Source organism: Eleutherodactylus coqui, chromosome 1 (assembly GCF_035609145.1).
Source record: "Eleutherodactylus coqui strain aEleCoq1 chromosome 1, aEleCoq1.hap1, whole genome shotgun sequence".
NCBI lineage: Eukaryota > Metazoa > Chordata > Amphibia > Anura > Eleutherodactylidae > Eleutherodactylus > Eleutherodactylus coqui.
Genome location: NC_089837.1, coordinates 471,449,707 through 471,471,596, shown reverse-complemented (window position 1 = coordinate 471,471,596; position 21,890 = coordinate 471,449,707). Strand labels below are relative to the sequence as shown.

General features: G+C 43.6%; 1 protein-coding gene across 3 annotated transcripts in view; it reads left to right on the top strand.

The window, feature by feature from the left end:
- Window positions 1-21,890, top strand: part of ARHGEF25 (Rho guanine nucleotide exchange factor 25) — a 294,535-nt gene that overhangs the window by 208,990 nt on the left and 63,655 nt on the right. For all 3 annotated transcript variants that reach the window (XM_066584414.1, XM_066584413.1, XM_066584415.1), the window contains one exon: window positions 11,890-12,209. In XM_066584414.1, coding sequence (XP_066440511.1) covers window positions 11,890-12,209 — 320 coding nt within the window. The remainder of the gene's footprint in view (window positions 1-11,889; window positions 12,210-21,890) is intronic.

Here is a 21,890-nt window from a genome sequence, read left to right as displayed (position 1 = left end):
GCTACTAACTATATGCCTGTTTAATGTGTATCGTTTGTAGGTTCTTCTAGTATGAAAAAGAAAACTGATTGTAATGGTTGGTTTTGGAATAGCTTTAATGTTGGCGCATTTAGATAGCTTATATTAAATGTTCAGCTTTAGGGCAAGAACTAAGCTGTGCTTACACAAAATTTCAGGATCCCATTAAATACAGAGTGAAATACTACCAGTATGGCCTCAAAGGCAGACAGATCATTTTTTTTTGCCTGTTCTAGTTTAGATTAGTGAAAATCTAGAATCCCAGAAATGCCTGAAGTGGATAACGTCTCCACATTTTTATGGCACCTGTCAAGAAGATGAGAAAGTCTGACACTTGTCTCAAGCAGACAACCCGCTGTCTGATGGAAGCTGGCAAAGCAAGTAGCTGATCTCTGCAAGTCTAGCTGAGGCCAGTCATGTATTTCCCTGAAGACGCTGCTGCAGGAGAAATGTAGTATTGTTGGCCAACCATTCAAATGTCTGTGTCTAGATAGCATATGAATCTACCAGGTTTGCCAAAGTAAGAACTACCCTTTCGCTAATAAAAGGTAGTAAAACCCACTGCTATAAATGGGGCAGCAACAGCGGCGCTGACCCCGTTTAAAGTAATGGGATAGCATCCTGGACTTCTGCCATAGCTGTGGCAGAGGATTCCTTTATCTCCGCGGTCCCCGTGAGGATGAAGGAAACTCCTGCCACAGCTGTCACAGCTGTGGCAGAAGTCTATGATATACTCCCTATGCTTCCAATGGGGCTGGTGTTGCTGCTGGACCCATTGAAAGCATTTCATATCGCAGCGTTTTTCTTGCGCTGCGAGGCGAAATGTTTTCATTTGCTCTCGCGGCTCAGAAAAAAAAAACCGCTAGTGGGTGTCGACCCTAAGCATTTGTAGTCATTCCGAGAATTTTTGCAAATAGATGGATTTCCGCGCTGCAGCATATTTTTTATGCTGATATGCCCAGAAAATACACTATTAAAGTTTGGGACTCAATCGCGTCAATTCTTCATTCATGCGATTTTACGGCACATATAAGGCAAACGTAAAAACGCCTAAGATTATGTGAAGGAGCCCTCACATCGTGTCTTTTAATCCTCCATAAAGGACATATTTAATCGTAAGTGATCTTTCTGTAGCTGTCAGAGGCTACTATAGAATTTACCACCTAATTATCGCTATAAATGGTCTCCATCAGGCATTTCATTCATACAAATGCTGGGATAAAATCCATGCTGTGCATCAGGTTCCTGCATGACTTAAATAGTACAATAATACCGTACAGCTCGGCACTTAGAATCTCCTCCAGCACTTCTAATACAATCACCATAAAAGCTAATGCTCTTATAAGTTTTCACTTAGATATAATGAAGACCAGTTATGAGTTCTCTGGATCCCAGGAGGAACGTTGGTCATGCTGACAGCTTGGCAGTTTTCATCTCTCATTGAGCTCAGCTTCACAGAACAGTTTTACAACATCAGTAAAATGGGCATTGAATCACTAACTAATTGAATGTTCTCATATCATCTGTTGGCAGACATTCTGTTGTACACATTCACATTAGACATGCACACTCCCTATTCCTTGTGCTTGATATTACCAGGGACCTGTTCTTGGGGATTGTATCTTGTCCTATACAGCACTAAACCTGCACATTTCAATAAAAAGATTGTATGAGCATGAGAAAAAAAAATTAGGCTAACACTGAAAGGCATAATACATTGCAATACTGACGTTTTGGAAGTATTTCAGTGTATTATACAAGCAATTGCATGTTCAAGTCCTCTAGTAGGACTAAAAAAAAGTATTATGTAAAAGTGCATTTTTTTTTCACTACAAAAACCAATAACAGTGGTAGATTAAAGGGGTTGTCCCGCGGCAGCAAGTGGGTCTATACACTTCTGTATGGCCATATTAATGCACTTTGTAATGTACATTGTGCATTAATTATGAGCCATACAGAAGTTATAAGAAGTTTTTCACTTACCTGCTCCGTTGCTAGCGTCCTCGTTTCCATGGAGCCGACTAATTTTCGCCGTGTAATGGCCAAATTAGCCGCGCTTGCGCAGTCTGGGTCTTCTTCTTTTCTGAATGGGGCTCCGTGTAGCTCCGCCCCGTCACGTGCCGATTCCAGCCAATCAGGAGGCTGGAATCGGCAATGGACCGCACAGAAGCCCTGCGGTCCACCGAGTGAGAAGATCCCCGCGGCCATCTTCATCAGGTAAGTAAGAAGTCACCGGAGCGCGGGGATTCAGGTAAGCACTCTCCGGTGTTCTTTTTTAACCCCTGCATCGGGGTTGTCTCGCGCCGAACGGGGGGGGGGGTTGAAAAAAAAACAAAAACGTTTCGGCGCGGGACAACCCCTTTAATGTAAGGGCGGATACCGGTACATGCACAGATAAACTGTCCCTTCTTTGGGCAGAGTCATGGAGGTTATATGTGTGAGATTTCACAATGATGCGTGGATGAGCTTATAAGGTCATCCGCATAAGAGGAGGCTTACGGGGGGTGGCCTTTCGGCTTCACATGCAGCTAGCAGAATCTATCAGGCCCGCCCACCGGACAGCTCTGCCTGATTTATATGCCGCTTGGGACTTTTTCAAAATTCAAATTCTCAGTTATGCTTGCACCCATGGGCATAACTAAAACATTATTGGAAAGATGCTTCATTAATCTACCACTGTTATTGGTTAACACTGATAACAAATGATGACAATTTTCACTTTAATGTCGTAGCTGATATGGGAATACAGGACAGTTCACCACGGCCGCAATACTGCAAACAACTGAACTTGGTGTTCTATGCTTTTTCCATAACTCCAATAGAAATGAATGGGAGTTATAAGGATAGTATAGCACATTTAGAACAGCCACACAAGCTAGACTTTACTCCTCACAGTCAGGGCATTGGATGTGGATCCATTTGTTTTCGGGCCAGATCCGTTGGCTGCACCTTGAGGTCCCAGTTTTTAACCCCACTAATTGGAATCTGGTCTTCACTGTGGGGAACCCCAAACCATAAGCTCCAGAAATAGTCTTGGTTAAGATTCAGCTGACGCAACTTGGTCAGGTTTATTGTAACGCTGTACCGGGGGGTGAAAAGAGAGATGTGGTTGTGGAACAGAGCTGAGGTTGGGAAAGACAGAATTCTTGCATAACCATAAAACAGGCTGCAGGTCAGGACAGGCAGCAGAGTATATTTGGTCAATAGACAAGCCAAGCTTGGGAGTGGGTAAGTCCAGATAAGCTGGGTGGGACAGGCATAGATCAAACCAAAGAGAACAGAGCAAACAGTAGACACCAGTGCATGCTATAAAGACTTATTGCTCAAGCACCTGCAGGTGGAAGAGGGAGCCTAAAATAGGGCATGGTATTAGTGTATCTTGACGCTACCAGCAGAATGGGTGGAGAATAGAAACACGTACTGAGCCAACGTCACCACAGCAAGGCCCTGCGGAGGAGTGACTGGCCGGAGCTTCGGCACCCAGTCAGACAGCGGCGGAAGGCTAAAAACGGCGGTGTGTTTTGCGTTTGCTGCAGAAGGAGGCTAGCACGGTGCTGGGGACAGTAAGCAGCCTGGAGCGGCGGGGTACGCAGGGTGAAACAGCGATGGAGACCCTACACTGCCAACAGCAGCGGTATTCTTGAGCCAATCGGGAGCTAGGGGTGTGACAGGGGCGTCCCTCCGTGGAAGCCCTGTCAAACCCCTAGCTTCTGGTGGTGTCAAGATACACTAATACCATAGGGCATGACCCATGCCGATTGGCTGAAGGCAAAAAAAGCTGGGTGTGTCTGTTTACAGCAGCTGCGGCGTCTGTTGTCAGAGATAGAAGCAAGAAGCCGTGACAGTGAGTGCCGACAGCATAAAGTCGGTTGCCGCCGGTCCAATACATGACTTACATCATTGAACCTTAGATGTTTAGAGTATTTATGGACTCCAATATTTATGAACTGATATCTTTACCATAGGTCATCAGTATCCGGTTGGTGTGGAGTCCGCCGCTTGGGACCCCTGTCGATTAGCTATTTGAAGAGCGCATAGCTTCTTCACTGCATACCGGGTGCATCACCATACATATGCCTGGTATAGCAGCTCAATCTCCTCCAGTTTAATAAGAATGTAAGTCACATCACAAATGAATGTGGCACCACTGGACTGTAAAGAATTCGCGTTCTCGCCCAAGCACCATGCTCACTTCAAACAGCTGATCAGCGGGGGTCTCGAGTTATGGCCCCCAACCGAACAGATATTGATGATCCTGAAGATAGGTCAACATTTTAGCCCCTTGACGTAGCTGGTGCACCTCTTGGAATGTCATGCTTTATTACATAGGCTCTGTCATAGAATTGTCTATGATTTTTTTTTTTAGCATCCGCTCTTTGGGTCTTTATTCCGTCCGGCCGTATCTTCCTAGCGTCTCTGTGTCTAACTTGTCGCTGCTCGTCTCTCTCTGGATAAATATTACATGACAGTGGCGCGCTGTGCTTGACGCTTAAACGTCTCTTGTCATTCTCCCCAGTGATGAACACATGGTTCTTCTCCACAGCCCCGGGTTGCCATGGTGACGTGTCCTGCAGTGGAATTCAGCCCACACAGACATGAGTCAGTCATTACGTGACCCAGGCCTGGCACCCGATTCTTTTACCTCCCTACAGTTTGTACAGTACAAATCCACTGTGACATCCCACATTTTATGATTCACCTTTTTTGCGCAAATAATATTGGAAAAAAAAAATCTTTTTTTATTAGTAATTGATTTTTTTTTTTTTTGAATTGTGGAAATTCTTCAAAGCAATTACCGGCGCATGTGGCTTCCCCTGTTCATTACAAAGTGCTGTCAACTTTCACACCAGAACGATTGATGTAGAAACTAGCTTTACCGTAAGTAATTTTCTTACGATATGTCTTTAAAGGGGTTGTCCGATTTACTAGACAACATCCATTCCATAGGGCTGACTGCAGTAAAATAACTAATGGAGAAGTACTTACCCCTCCACCACCGCTGGGATCCCGTGCTGCAGCCCCGCTTTGGTCCCGATGTTCGTTGTGACAGCTGACATCACCAGTGCCTGGCATCGGTGCTCATATCCTGAGTGCCATGATGCGAGAAGTTCAGGAACGTGATGCTACAGCCTTTGATTTCTGGTGATGTCAGCTGTCACAACAAACGGGGCCCAAGTGGTACTACAGTGCTGGATCCTGGCGGAGGTGGACAGGTAAGTACTAAGTTTATTTTACTGCAGTTGGCCCTATTGAAGGGATGTTGTCTAACTGGGCAACTCCTTTAACTAAATGTCAGAAAGATCCCTTCGGAGGGTTCTAGTGGCACTCTATGACTAATACTACAATTGTGAACAGTAGGACTCTTTACGGGCGTAGTCACACTGATATATTGCAATAACTCCCAACTTTTTGGATGGTCGAAGAGGGACAGTTGTGATTCTTTGTGTGGGAGATCAGCTTTCCCATGCATATTTATATGCTTGCATCGTTTTCCTTTAAATATTAGCGCAGAAATGATCAGAATATAGACCTTTTTAAGATCCAAATTACACCATATGATGGATTAATAAGGAAAATGGGATCTAAAATACAGTTAGGAACATAGTAACTTAGTACGACTGGCCGAAAAAAGACATATGTCCATCAAGTTCAGCCAATTACTGCCCAATGTTTCATCTAGAAGAAGTCAAAAGAAAACCCCAATGACGTAGAAGCCAATTTTTCTCATTTAAAGGAATAAAAAGATGTTTCTGACTCCAAGTGTGGCAGTCGAATACTCCCTGGATCACTGACCCATCTGAAGTAATTAGTGACTATAACATATATATTGTAACACTCAAAAAAAGCGTCCGGGGCCATCTTAAACTCTTATCGAATTTGGCATTACCACGTCTCCAGACAAAGAGTTCCACAGTCTCAGTGCTGTTACAGTAAAGAACCCTTTCTATGTTGGTGTAGAAACCTTTGTTCCTCTAGACGCAGAGGGTGCCCCCTTGTTACAGTCCTGGGTATAAATAGATGATGGGAGAGATCTCTGTATTGTCCCCCGATATATTTATACATAGTTATTAGGTTGCCTCTCAGCCGTCTTTTTTCTAAAGTGAATAACCCCAATTTTGATAACCTCTTTGCGTATTGTAGTCCGCCCATTCTATTTACTAATTTCGTTGCCCGCCTTTGTACCCGCTCAAGCTCTGATATGTCCTTCTTGAGTACCGGTGCCCAAAACTGTACCCAACATTTAATTGGCTTTTTAGTAAGAACGGGTAATGCACGCTGCAATGTTTTTTCACATGGACCTATGGCGCAAAGGGCCTCATTGGCTATTACGCGTCGATTTGCTGTCCGTAAGAAATCTCTTGGACGCCGCGCCGGCACACAGACAAGAATCACAAGCTAATTTCTAATGTGTATACAGTTGGTATAGAACTTTGATATCTATAAAGCCCCCAAAGGATTCGGGGTACATCTATGGCCAGGCTGTGTGGTATGACAATTATTTAGACATTTCTAGAAACACAAATATGACCATTATCTATATATATAAAATTGAATGTATGTCTGTCTGTCTGTGTGTGTGTCTGTCTGTCTGTTTGTTTGTCCATTCATCCGATCGCCATGAAACTTTGGGAAGTTGTTGAGTACACTCCTGGGAAGATTACTGGCATAGTACATTTATGCTATGATAAATGGCGCGCGTGTAAGCGTCGTCGACAGTTACGCCCCCCCCCCCCCCACGTAAATCGTTCGATTTCCATCATTGCCACTAATTCTCTCACTTCCCGATATTGTAGAAACATAAAATTTGCAACGAGCATTGATTATGTCATAAATAGGAAAAGCTAATGGGTCCCAACTCGATTATTCAATTCTAAGCGCCAAAAAATTAGCGTCCAAATTTTACATACGGAATCTAATTTTCTCACCTCCCAATGTCATAGAAACTTGAAATTTGGCACGAGCATTGATTATGTCATAAATAGGAAAAGTTAATGGGTCCCAACTCGATTATTCAATTCTAAGCGCCAAAGAATTAGCGTCCAAATTTTACATACGGAATCTAATTTTCTCACCTCCCAATGTCATAGAAACTTGAAATTTGGCACGAGCATTGATTATGTCATAAATAGGAAAAGTTAATGGGTCCCAACTCGATTATTCAATTCTAAGCGCCAAAGAATTAGCGTCCAAATTTTATGTACGGAATCTAATTCTCTCACTTCCCAATGTCATAGAAACTTGAAATTTGGCACGAGCATTGATTATGTCATAAATAGGAAAAGTTAATGGGTCCCAACTCGATTATTCAATTCTAAGCGCCAAAGAATTAGCGTCCAAATTTTATGTACGGAATCTAATTCTCTCACTTCCCAATGTCATAGAAACTTGAAATTTGGCATGAGCATTGATTATGTCATAAATAGGAAAAGTTAATAGGTCCCAACTCGATTATTCAATTCTAAGCGCCAAAGAATTAGCGTCCAAATTTTATGTACGGAATCTAATTTTCTCACTTCATAATGTCATAGAAACTTGAAATTTGGCACGAGCATTGATTATGTCAAAAATAGAAAAAGTTAATGGGTCCCAACTCGATTATTCAATTCTAAGTGCAAAAGAATTAGCGTCCAAATTTTACGTACGGAATCTAATTTTCTCACTTCCCAATGTCATAGAAACTTGAAATTTGGCACAAGCATTGATTATGTCATAAATAGGAAAAGCGAATGGGTCCCAACTCCATTATTTAATTCTCAGCGCTAAAGAATTAGCGTCCAAATTTTACGTAGTATAGAATCTAATTCTCTCACTTCCTGATATATATAAATGAATGTATGTCTGTCTGTCTGTCCTTTATGCATTACTACACCATTCATCCAACTGCCATGAGACTTTGGGAAGTTGCTGAGTACACTCCTGGGAAGATTATAGGCATAGTACAACTATCCTACGATAGGTGGCGCGCGTGCGAGCATCGTCGACAGTTATGCCCCCCAGACAAAGATCGTTTGATTTCCATCTCAAGCATGAAAGCAAAAGGCATTACGAGCAATGGGATTCGTGTTCAACTAAAAAATGATGCATCCGCCGAACGTTTCGCAAGACAATTGCTGGATAAAATGATAGAATGCTGAGGTAAAATGAAAGCTGTGCTGTGATTGGTTGCTACTTCTTATATTACTGAGGTTACATGAAAGCTACGCTGGGATTGGTTGTTATATATTATACCACTGAGGTAACATGAAAGCTACGCTGGGATTGGTTGTTATATATTATACCGCTGAGGTAACATGAAAGCTGCGCTATGATTGGTTGTTATATATTATACCGCTGAGGTAACTTGAAAGCTGCGTTGTGATTGGTTGTTATCTAGATATATAAAAATGAATGTATGTATGCATGTCGGTCTTCGCAGCAACGCACGACGGGTACGCTAGTACATATTAAAAATTGCTAAGCTCCGTCGGATCAGTCAGGGGTTTCCCACAAAGCACATTTACTCTCATCAGGATAGGTGATAAATATTAGATTCCTGGGGGCCTCGCCAACCTGTAGTATGGGGGGGGGGTCTCTCCTGACACTATTGATTTCAGCATGCCTTTAGTACATATCTGTCATGAATGACTTTCCAAGTATAGCAACAGGGAAACTGACATCCAGCCTTATGTCAGCAGTTGTCTTAGTCCTTGGAGCCAGCAGTCAGCTAAAAATGATCTAAAGTGGCCTCAATGGCTATGTAAAATGTCTAGTTTATGGCCGGCTCTAAACAGGGAGAGATACCTTGGCAGCATCTGAGTTTCTGGTTGAAATCCAACGTGCGGATATTATTTCCCTTTACAGTAGACATTCTACGTCAGTCGGGTTACCACATACTTATTAGATTCATGGCCAAGCCCAACGAAATTGTTTGGCCAAGATTAAGATGTTCATAGGCCAAGTTGACACTTGAAAAGACCCTTACTTTTCATACAAGTTATGGTCATCTAGCAGACTGTGTATATGATCAATCTGCAATATAGTTAATTTTATTATTTTCCACTAAAAAGCAAGTTTTAAGTGGCTGCCACTAGGGGTCTCGCTTCCAGCAGCTTTGCAATCCACTGCCTGTTATTAGGCATTCTTCTTCTGTAGTAACAGGGACTTGGAGAAGTACTGCTAGAAGTGGGGGAGGGCTATCTTCGTAGATCTGTTAGGGCTCGCACGGGCATGTGGGCGCTGCGTATTAAGCGCATGTTTTTCATGAGTGTAGTATGCAGTATGCACAGCAATTCCACATGTATATTTTCTGCGTATGTTCAATCACCATAGCCTATATTGGTGTGTACTCTGCACCAAAATAGGACATGCTGTGTAATTTTTTTCACACCCGTGTGACAAACGCAGGTGTGTGTGGCCCAATAGAAATCAATGGGCTTTTAGCATCACGTATTACGTACATGAATAATACACGGGACACGTACTTCCGTGTGAGTGAGCCCTTAACCCTTTCCAATCCACTGTCTGACGTCTAAAGACATTCTGATTGAAGGCTCTACAGCTTCCAATGTTGGAAGACGTCCGACAGGGTATTCTTACTGTATATTACTGGCCCTTTTGTTGTCGGGGAGCCTCTCTAGCATGTCCAATACCACAGTACTGGCTCTAGCCAGCAGGTGGCGCATTGTATAATGGCAGAAAGAGAAAACCCCCTAGAAAACCCTAAATCTAAAATTGAATTGCAAAGGGTTAATAGCATGAATTTCAATGCCCAGTCTTTTTGGTCTGCCTGGTGATAACCAGCACCACAGATTTTACCTGTCTCCCCATGGAAAACGCATGAACACTCCGCCAAACCAAGCATTCGTGTGTGTGGTGGGGTGGGAGAAATAGCTGTTGGCGGCACCAGGCTTTTGCCGACAGCTATTGAAGGGTGTATGGGCATCTTTAATGGTGCTGTAGCATGTAAATGTTTTCAAGTCTGCTTCTAAAAAAGATAAGATAGCAGTAAAAGCAAGGCGTGAGCTCTTCTTGGCGAGAGTTGGCAATTCTACCTGGAGTTTCTCATATCCTCTCCTCGTACAGAAATAGGAGTGAATGTTAAAGGGTCTGTCAACTTAAAAAAAAATGTAAATGGTGATATGGCTCAAAAAAACTATACTCACCCCTCCATGCTGCCTCCCATGGTGAGGAAAAATCTGCACCATTTGGTGCCGATCCGCAGCGCAATTCAGAATGAAGTCTGCTGTGGATCTGCATCAAAACCCGCACCAAATGGTGTGGATTGTGACGTGAGTTTTGGTGCGGATCCACACCAAATTCTGTAGCAGAAAATATGCTGCTTATTTAGGTGTGGATCTGCGCCAAGATTTGCCACTTGTGGGTGCACACATAGGGTATGTTCACATGGTGGAATTTTCCACATGATTTCCTTCTAAAAGGAAAAAAAAGAAAGTTAAAATCCATTGTTTTTGGTGCTGATCCACTGTCAACAGGCAAAATCCGTATGTGGAATTCTGAAGCAGAAACAAGCGTTCCCATGTCAACAAGTGGCATATCACTTCTTGACATGAAAACACGGTTTTCTACGCCAAAAGTCCGCTTGTGGATTTTATCCAATAACAGGGTAAAGTTCGTGTGTGGATCCCTGCCAAAAACAGCATCAGAAGGCCGTGTGTTTTTGTTTGTTTTTTTTCAGGCAGAATTCACGTGGAAAATTCCATGCCATGCGACCAAATCCTCAATGTGGATAAATGTACAGTCCTGCATGTGGGTACTAATAATCTGCTGAGGACGGAGCTTTTCCTATTCAGTGTATAAGACTGACCAGGATGGAAACTACGTGAGCTGGAGAGTAAAGACGTCCCCGTCACGCACTGAGCTCTATGGATCTGACCTCCTTTGTGTCCCAATGCAGTTTACTGCTGGTCCCATACTGGTTTTTTGTCTTTTATGCAGAAGAGTGTTAAAACTTACTGGGCCTTTAACTATTCAATGTATGTGGGACGCCAGGTCCTGAGCTTTTTTTTTCTTGGTTCGTGTGGGTTCTCTCCCTCTCCCTCTCCCTCTCCCTCTCTCTTTCCCTTTCCCTTTCCCTTTCCCTCGCCCTTTCCCTCGCCCTTTCCCTCGCCCTCGCCCTTTCCCTCGCCCTTTCCCTCGCCCTCGCCCTTTCCCTCGCCATTTCCCTCGCCATTTCCCTCACCCTTTCCCTCGCCCTTTCCCTCGCCCTCTCCTGCCAGACAAAAAATTTGACATTGATGCGAGGCGGGGAGAGGCCAAAAACTGGGATGGGATTCGAGTAACGAGCACCATCGAGTACGCTAGTAATCGAACAAGCATCAAGCTCGGCAGAGTATGTTCGCTCAATTCTATTTACGCAGTATTACTAAACAAGCCCCACAGTGTCCCAAATACTTCTGCCTGCTTATACAATGTATCCTTCTGTATCACTAAAATGCTAGTCTAGAGTCAGACCATATGGATGTATTTGGACTCACTGTAATATGCTACTATAAATCAGTTAATGAATAGCACCGTTCATGATATATATACGTTTCCAAGATGTATATTCTATAAATACGTCTTGACAGCTGACACGAGCTGAAATCCGCACACTTGTAGCAAAAGATCTCCAATATTTAGACGGGTTGCATAACACTTTAGGCAGCCAGCTGTGCCATATTTTCCTACGCCTTTCCAATGTGTCTGGTTTAATAGTGGAGACATGAACGTTTTATCAATAAAAGTTTTCTTTTCGAGTTTTTTTTTCCTCCCGCAGCCGTGTAACAGAATACTTGAAAGGACCTTTTTTTATTCCAGAGACCGCAGTCTTGCATGAAATGTAGTGTATGTTATCAATTAAGGCTAATCTGGATATTTTCTTTTCTATTTCAGAATCCTACTCTATTGCTGGTAGCGATGGCAGCATATCAGCTTCGGTGGCTTCCATTCAGCCTCAGCCCTCCACTAGTTCTGCCCCTAGTTCCCCGGGATCCAGGAGGTCTGTAAGCACATTGAAGAAATGGCTGACAAACCCAGTGAGAAAATTAAGCAGTGGCAGCCGCCTTGATCAGCGCCAGAAGAAAATTGAAAGCAGGCCAAAAAGAGGTGCGCCTGGCCGGAGAAGAAGTGCCGATGATAGGGGAAGAGCAAGCTTTGACCTTGGGGTGTTGAGAAAGATGGATGACTTTAGCCAGGGTGAAGACAAGGGTTCGGTAAGATATTTTGTGTTCTAAGTGGAAGTCAATTGAACAATATATTGGCGGGATGTATTTGATGTAATACTTGTCTTTACACGAATGGTTACGATTGCGATGATATAAGAACAGTTGAAGATCTGCTACTTAATGTGCATAATTCTATAGTACATGCTCATTAACCTGTAAAAGGGACTTCTCACCAGGACAGTGAATTGAGTAATGGCTCATTTACACGCAACGATTATTGCTCAGAATTCGTCCAAACGACTGCTTTGAAGCCATAGCCGTTGCGTGTAAATGTGTGCCCATTATGCACTTACTGTGCACTCTTCATCCATCACTGAGTTCAGCTCCGCATAAAATCCATTGTCCCTGATAAAGAGCGACCGCATGCTGTGTTCTCCACGGGCAGCGCTGATAACATTGTATGCATGTATGCTGCCCACAGGAGAACAAAAGTGGTATATTTAAAGAACAGACCACCCGCTGTTCTCTAAATACATGCAAATGAAGTTAGTTAGCTACTAATGGGCTGATTAACCCGTTAGTAGCTAATGCACAATGCAGTTTCTGACGAATTTTGACTGGTCATTTTGTGTGTTAATTGTAAGTTTATAAGCCCTATTAGTGTTGGTTTAAAATACCTCAAGCAGCAGGTTGCCACTTCTCCCCGCTGGAATGCCACTAGTCCTTGAGCAGCCTTTGGGTTCATCCAGGGGCGTACCTACAGGCTTGTGGGCCCGGGTGCAAGAGTTCAGTTTGGGCCCCCCCCTCCACAGCTGCACACCCATCACAGTAAGGCCTAGTGCCCACGGCCGTGACGGGCGCCGCAAGCGGAATACCGTAGCGGAGCCTGTCACGGCGACCCCCCCAGAGACCCCATACTTACCTCCGGATCCGCTGCCCGACGTCTTGCATGACGCTCCGGTGCACATGCGCAGTAGAGCGCGTGACGCAGTGGCAGCATCATATGACATGCCCACAGTGTCATGTGAGGCATTCAAGGCGTCATATGATGCAGCTGGCGGGAAGCGGGGAAGCGTTTTCACGCTATCTTCCGCTCTGCTACAGCGGAAGCTAGCGTGACAGACGGCTTCTATTGACTGCAATGGAAGCCGTCTGCGCGTACGTGTGATTTCAAGGTGTGGAATTCCACGGTTCAATTCCGCACAGTGAGCATTGCGCTGTTAGGTTCTATAGAACCTAATAGCTGTGGGGCAACACGGCGGATTTCCGCTGCATAATACACGGTGGAAATCCACCTGTGGGAATTAGGCCTAATAATAGGGAAAAAGCTTACAGATATAAACTTATTTTATTTTCATTAAGAGTGAAATGATGCTAGAGAGGTCCGTTTACTTGTAGTGCACACCTAGGAACAGGAAAAATGTTTGTAGCTAGGAGCACTATTAGTAGTATGGTAATGATACTACAACAACAATGATACTCCTGCTGCAACAATGGGGTGCATTGGAAATGCGCCCACCCGCTGTTAACCCCTTCCCTGCCGCGATCTATGTAGATCGCTGCATGGGAAGGGTTCACAGAGGGAGCGCGCTCTCCCTTTGTGAAGTTGCCGGGCTCTCGCAATATAATCGCAGAGTGCCCTGCTGATTGCCATAGCAACAGGATGCCAGATACCGGCGTCCTGTATTGTCATAGCCCGTGATCGCTGTATAAGCGATAAGGCATGGCAGGGCAGTAGCCCTGCCATGCCTTATCACAGCGATCATCAGTGGTATGGTGTAAGCTCCCCAGAGGGACACAAATGGTGTAAAAAAAATAATAATAAAAATGAACAAAAAAGAAAAATGTAAAAAAACCCTTTTTTTTTTTTTTTTTTGCTTTTTCTCATATTAGCATAAAAAAAGGTAAAAAAAAATTGAAATCCCACATATTTGGTATTGTCACGTCCGTAACGACACGTACAATAAGTCGCACATGCTTTTGACTCTGCACGGAAAAAAGCATAAAAAAAAGGCTAAAAAACTGAGACAAAATGCTAATAAAAGTAATCAAAAAAGCAGTATGTACCCCACAATGGTACAAATAAAAACTACAGCTCGACTCGCAAAAATGGAAAAATAAAAAAGTTACAGGACTTTGAATGCAGTGATTTAGAAAAAAAAAGATTAAAAAAAGGGGTTTTATTGCAGAAAAGTGAAAAAAAAAAGGTAGAATTTTGGTATCGTTGTAACCGTACCGACCCGCAGAAAAAATATATTGTGTCATTTATGCTGCATGATTAACGCTGTAAAAAAAAAAATCTATGGCAGAATTGATGCGTTTTCTTTCCCTATGATCATAAAAAAATAATAAAAGTTTTACAATATAGTCTATGTACCCAAAAATGGCACCATCAAAAACTATAGTTCGCCACGCAAAAAACAAGTCCTCATACGGCCGCGTCGACACAAAACTAAAAAAGTTATGACTTTTGAAAAATGGAGATGAAAATCTGCCAAAAATCGTTGCGTCCTTAAGCCCAAAATAGGCAAATAGGCCATGTCCTTAAGGGGTCTTATTTTGATGCATGCACCATTTTACAGCACTACATCAGTACGCCAAAATTATACCATTAAAAAAACAACTTGTCCTGCAGAAAACAAGCCCTCATATGGCTGTCGACGGAAAAATGTAAGAGTCATGGTTGTTGAATTACGGCGATGAAAAAAAACTGAAAAATGAGTTGGTCAATAAGACACAAAGAGGCTTTGGTACTAAGGGGTTAAATTGACTGGCTGCAGCTTCCCCTGACTATAAATATTGATAGTGGTGGCTTTCTGAAGGTGGAACAGAAATGTTCAGCTGATCAGTGGGGCCGTTTCAATTTAAAAAGGGGTTCAGGACAAATGGGATACTTCAAATTGGTTTTCTAAACTAGACGTCCCATTTATTGAATGCATGGCCTTGATATGAACCTACATTGATATCCCAGACAAGCACATGGGCAGATCATTTGGTCCAAAATTCTCTAGAAGCAGTCAGTCGACCAAGTGGAAAATTTTATGTTACTGGAGGAAAGGCTGATGAGAAAACGAACACACGCCCATCAATTAAAATGAACCCCCCCACCACCACCACCTTTCCTCTTCCTTCCGACACAAGCCAACCCTGAAACCAACACATGAAAAATGGATTATTTCGCTGGGGGGGTAAGCCTGGGTTCACACACAGCAGAATCCCAACGGAAATCTCGCGGTTGGCTGCAGCGAAAAACTGCGAGATTTCCGCCTGGGAGAAGGGAAGGGCTGCTGTAAAACCCGCCGCACTTAGCTGTGGGTTTTGAAGCAGCCTGGCTGCTCGCTCTTCCGCTGCGGATGGCGCTCCCATAGAGGAGAGCGCGACCGCAGCGGAAGAAGAAAGAAAAAAATTACATTCTGCGGCCAGCGAATCCGCTCTGCAGCGCCGACTTCTGGCAAATTCGCCGTCCCATGTGGACGAGATTTCTGAGAAATCTCGTCCACATGGCTGGCTAACCCCGGGATTAGCGGCCGCAGGCGGATTTGCTGCAGGGAAACTCTGGACGGAATTTCTGCGACAAATCCGCTCCGTGTGAACCCAGCCTTATGGTTGCAGCATTTATTCAAGCATAATAAACTGTGTCCACCTTCTCCAATCCCAAATTTATATAAAATTGTATAACCTTTTGTGTAATATATATATATATATTTTATCATATAAAAAAAAGTTGTCCCCTTCCCTTCCCCACTAGCCCACTCTGTCCAATAGCAGCATTCAGGTAGCAGAGCAGCAGAACTTTAACCCTTGCTGCCCTCAGTCCAAGAGCACTCCCCACTAAGCAGATGATCCACCTGGCCACCATATAGTTCTAGTATTGAGGTATTACCTGCTGACCCTGCAGGGTACATTGCACATCTACACTGTGGCCTCATAGCAGGATAATTATGCACATAGTAAGGCTGCTCTTCTGGGACGGCACACATACCTCAATCAATTGCAGTTCGTGACTCCTGTCACTTCTCAGCAGGAGGGCACGTACGGAGCCGACGTGCACAGTGTCAGCAGGGGGATGACGACATCTACCCCCTTCCCCGGAGCCCCTCCTGCTCCTCACCTCTCCCCAGCTACCTCTCTGTCTTATCCTGTCGGCTGGAGCGCATGGCTGACATGGTAATGGTGGAGGGCAGCTTCTGGGCCCCCTTAAGCTCAGGGGCCGGGTCGCAGTTGCGACCCCAGCACCCCCTGACGCTCCGCCTATGGGTTCATCCCTAGAGGAGCCAATACACAGATAAGATCGCTATCAGTCACTCTTAAGCATCTTTTACACAAGCGTCATTTTAACGCAGAGTAGGCGCCTCAAAAAATCATGTCTAAATGAACCAATGGTTTCCTATGAGTTCTTTTAGATGAACGATTTTTAGATGCGCCATTTTAATTCCAATATGACCTCTTGCATGAAAAGATAGGACTTGATAGATCTCTCTCTCTCTCTCTCCCTCTCCCTCTCCCTACCCCTCTCCCTCTCCCCCTCTCCCCCTCTCTCCCTCTCTCCCTCTCCCCCTCTCCCCCTCTCCCTCTCTCCAACCCCCGCAGCCCTCCTGAATCTTCAGGGACAAGCCAGCAGGTACTCGAAAAAGGCGATGCTCTCTCGAGTATATCGCCTTACCAAGTATGCTCACTCATCTCTAGTCGCTAGTCACTTTATTTCAGCTCATTGAAACAAAGTGAGTAATTAGTGACTTCTCGCTCAGTGTATGACTGACTGCCTATTCACAGTGAATGAAGACAGGCGGCTGGTAGAGATCTTTGGGGCACTCCGCCTTCATTCACTGAACGACTATTGTGAAAGCACAGGAGAAACAGTTGTCCCATATAAAAGTACCTTTACTTCTGGGAGAAGGAAAGGTCTTGAGATGTAGTAATCCCATCAAGGAACAGTCAGGCCCGCTCCATTTATATTTAGAGAAATGTGTTACCAGAAAATGACCTTTTATTGTTTAAATGTAATTTTTATCTTCAGCATATTTTTCATTAGGGTTTAAATTAGCATGTCATAATCTGTTAATAAAATCCTGAAATCTTCCAGTTTTCACTAAAGTCTAATAGTGGGCTGATTTACTGTCCTGTAGAGATCACATTTAAGTAGTCCTCTCCTCATCACAGGCAGGATTATAATGAAAGGTAATACCTATAGAGAGATAACATATATCCATCATTCACAATAGCTGAGGGTCACAGCGCACCCCTTCCCCATCCCTGCACAAACCATGTGTAGAACAGTCTCCCATAGAAGTCAATGAGTCATCTCCAAACACAACTTTCTTTGTCTATATGAGCCTCGTGTGGTGCAGAGTGTAAGCTCTCGCCTACAACCTGATGGTTGCAAGTTCAATCCCCGCATAACTCAGGTAGCTGGCTCAAGGTTGACTCAGCCTTCCATCCTTCCAAGGTCGGTAAAATGAGAACCCAGACATGCGGGTAGGGATTGCGGATTCTGTGAACGGAAGAAAAATTGCAGCATGTTCTATTTTTGCGAGGTTTTCGCGCGGACGGCCTCCATTGAAGTCAATACTTTTCTCTGCATACACATGCACTGCGGGCAGATTGCGGTAATAAAGCTCGGTGTACACCGTGTTCTTTTGCCACCTGAATGACACAGTTACTCCTGGGATTTACAAAGAAGTAGTGTTTGTTGTGAATGGAACCGCCAGCACTAATCCTACTCTGTAATGACTCGCAGCTGCACACAGACCCAGCGCCCTACTGTTTCCATAATACATAATTTATCTGCAGAGTGAAGTCCTCCTGTCCTCCTCTTAAGCAGCGTGTGTCCTTCTTGGTACCGCCATACTTTATCTTTTATTTCACGTTTTTTTTCCACTTCCCATTTTATTCCTTAAATACGCCACATGCGGTGACTCGGAGCTTAAAAGCAAATATTTTCCACATTTCATGTTATTTTATGGTTCCTGGTCTCTCGATCTAATCAGATGTTTTACTACAGGAGCCTGTTGCTGTCAGATGTTCTCATATCATTGTTATGTGACTGGGGATTTCAGTGGATTCACTATCTGCCCACCGCAATCTTAGCACCTTTGGCCAATTCAACCCCTAAAGGTTTTTCTTAAGCTATTTTTTCCTGGAGTTTTTTTAAAATGACTTATAGAGCTATTTTTATATCTTTTTTTTTTTTTTTCACGTAATTTTTTTGCCTGTTTCTTTGTTTTATTAGGGGTAAAAAGCTAAAAAAATATTTTTTTAATTTTATAGTCTTTTATTTTTAAAATTAGCATACCGGTATTTCCGCTAAAATAAAGTATGGGAATGGGCTCCTCATTTCGTTTCGGACATTTTGATATATAATCTATATAGGCTCAGATTACAGGGCGCATATTGCGATGATTTAGGTTGGTGTCAGCGGTGGGTCGTATTCTCTTTTGTTTTTTTTTTTGTTTTTTTATATATATATTTTTTTATTTTATTCTATAATTTTATTTTACTCATTTTTGTAAATATTTTTTTTAACATCTGTGTCCCTCATGATGTTATATAAGACCTCTGGGCATCATTCACATACTGTAAGGGCTTATTCACATGGACCTATATCGTCCGTGTTTTCACGCCTGGCCGATACATGCTGCCCCTCACCACTGTTTGTATCCACCCCATCCTGCTCCTCCCATTACAAACAGTGGCAGGGGGCGGGAGCTCAGCACACTAGCTCCCACCCTGTCCCGCCTCCTCCCCTTGCAGAGAGGGGCAGCGTATATGGGCCGGGTGTGAAATCCGGCCGATATACGTCCATGTGAATAAGCCCTAACTGATCCATCCATCGGGGCAGCATACGTAGGAGCCCCAGTTACAGGGGAAAGCCTCCCCTGCAGTGACAGTAGTCGCTAACAGAGCTCATCAGAGTCTACTTGGACCCTGCAGTTCTGTCCGACATGGGGCACTACCGCTTTTTCTACTCACTACATCGCGCTAACCGCCGAGGACCCCACCTGCTACATTGCAGGAGCTTTAATCCCACACCATATTTTTACCATAGGGTGGAATTAAAGCCCAGGACCAAGTGCCATAAAATTACCACACGTGCTCCTTATTGGGTGAAAATCGAAATAAAAAATGGAGTATAAAGCACCAGATTTCACATCAGCGCAAGGTGGATATAAGAGAAATCTAGGAACATTTGCTAGTTTTACTTATAGGGGTTTTCTTTCTCTTCATTTATTTAGTATGGTAACAAGATGTTAATGGTGGGAAAACTACTTTAACCTTTTACCGACCGTCTATACGTCTTAACAGCGGCCATTAATGAGCTTAGCTTTATGGTGATGCAATCGCCTTTTTAGAGAAGCTGCATCAAAAGCCCGGCACAGGTCTCCCGTGCCATGGGGAGTGGGTGCTCAGCTGTTGGGTAACCGCCTAGAACTTACTCAAACAATCTCCGATCCCAGCTGTTTAACTGTTTACATGCCGTGGTCAATGTAGTATAGTTTTTTTTTTGTCTGTTTGTATCTAGTTACCTCCAGCCCATACACAATGTTAATTGTATATGGGCTGTGGGTCAGACCCCTCCACTGACATCAATGGAGGCTGTCCGTGCGATAAAATAGAGCATGCTGTGACTTTTCTTCCACTTGCTGAATATGCAATTCCTAGCTGCGAGTGTGAAGGAAAGTTCCAAAATGCATTGCTCTTAATGCCAGCATTTTACCAGTTGGACATACTATACATTTATATATATATATATATATATATATATATATATATATATATATATATATATATATATATATATATATATATATATATATATATAATATAATTGTACACACAGAGATGAGTGGGGGAGTGTGGGGGTCCGTCCATATTATTAGTGCTATATGTGTCTGCAGTACATAGAGGTGGCCATTGATAACGGATGAATGTTGACTGAATCTATGGATTTCCAACTGGACATCTAATGTATATGGTGGCGTCTTGATGCTCCACCAGTGGCAGATATTAGGGAAAGCAGGGTCATGGATTTTGAATTTCAATATACCTGATTGTCCTCCTGGAATATAAGCCTTCGACCAAAGCCGCCCGGCAGGAAACTATTCCCCTCTTCTGATTGAGAACACACAGACGCTTGGCCGAACCGAGCGTGAATGTATGTGGTGGGGGCGGGGAGGAATGGACAAAGTCTATGGGCAGCTGCAGTGATGCAGCATCTGTGCCCGAAATCTCTGGGTTATTTCAGTGTGTTTAGAAAAGTATTGCATCCACTACAGGCGGCGCTTCCAGTTAAAGTGGAAGAAGAGTCCGCTGGGATGGTATCTTCAGAACAGGGTACTTCATCTGTGTAAAGCCTGGCCTAGACACAACGATTATCGCTCAAAAAATCTTTTGAGCGATTTTTTTTTTTGAGCGATAATCATTGTGTTCTTTTTACAGCGCAAGGTGATCGCTTAAACGTTGAGCGATCGCCTTGCGCTCTGAGCGGAGGATGCAGAAGGCATCCAGCTGTTCTCTGCGGGCGCTCTGAGCCGGGTATGGAGAACGCAGCTGGACCGCTCTGTTCTTCATACCCCGCCTATCTTCAGGGAGCGGGATACACTTGAAACAATAGTATCAGCTGTATCCCGCTGTGAATTCCTGATCACTGATCTTTTAGTATGCTGAAAGATCAGCGACGGCTTAAAGAAAACTGCACGATGTCGGTGTAGTTAGACACAACGATTATGGCTCAAAAGCTTTGCTTTGAGCAATTTTTGAGCGAAAATCATTGTGCCTAAAAGAACCTTAAGGCCTCATTCATACAGCAGTATTTCATAGCGGATTGCCCGGCGCATCATTTTAGCACTCTATTGTATGCTATGAAAATTGGCGCCATAGTATGTGTATGCAGATTTTTTTTTTTTTTTTAATGTTGATGCTTGATCCAGAAACCAAATTGGACTGATGCACAGGATTTGCCCAATTGAAAGGAGCTGAATTTATGTGTGGATCTGCCTCCATGGCTGAACCTCGGAATACTGGTATGGATTTAAAGTGTTAGATCCACATCAGAAAACTCTGCTTTGGACCTGACCGTTTACAGCCCTTGGGAAGGAGGCTAATACATTTTGGACCTTCTTCTCCTTACTCAAGCAGATACAATGTATGAGGGCGCTCTGTATAGTTTTTTACATTATATCTAATTTGCCTCCATCACACTGTGTTCAAAGACTACCATGAGAATAAGGTATGTCCTCGGTAAGGCCCCACGCTTTACCCTTCATGTCATATTTCCATTGGGTGCACAACATCAGGACGGCATAAAGGACTGTAGGACGCGAGGGAAGGGATACAACTTTTTCTTTTGACATGAATGCAGTCTTATCTGCCTTCTTCATCACGTCAGAGTACATCCGTAGGTGGAAAATGCTGATGGGAGGGGGGGGGGGGCTGCTGGCGAAACATAAGTCAGCAAGATAAATCGAATTAATGTCAAATAACAGACACATGTACATGTAAAACCAGACCTTTAAAATATGATGCAGTGACATCATGCCAGGAAAGAGACAATTCTAATTTACAAACTAACCGCAAACAGGAAAACTTTGTTCTAGAAATACAACCTTGATCAAAAGATAAGGACACATTGGAAAAAGAGTATTAGCCTTTATTTTTACAAGATGTCATTTCATTTCTTGATATACATAGAACAGTTGTCAAACTTTGCTTCAACCTTCTAAGAGGTGCTTG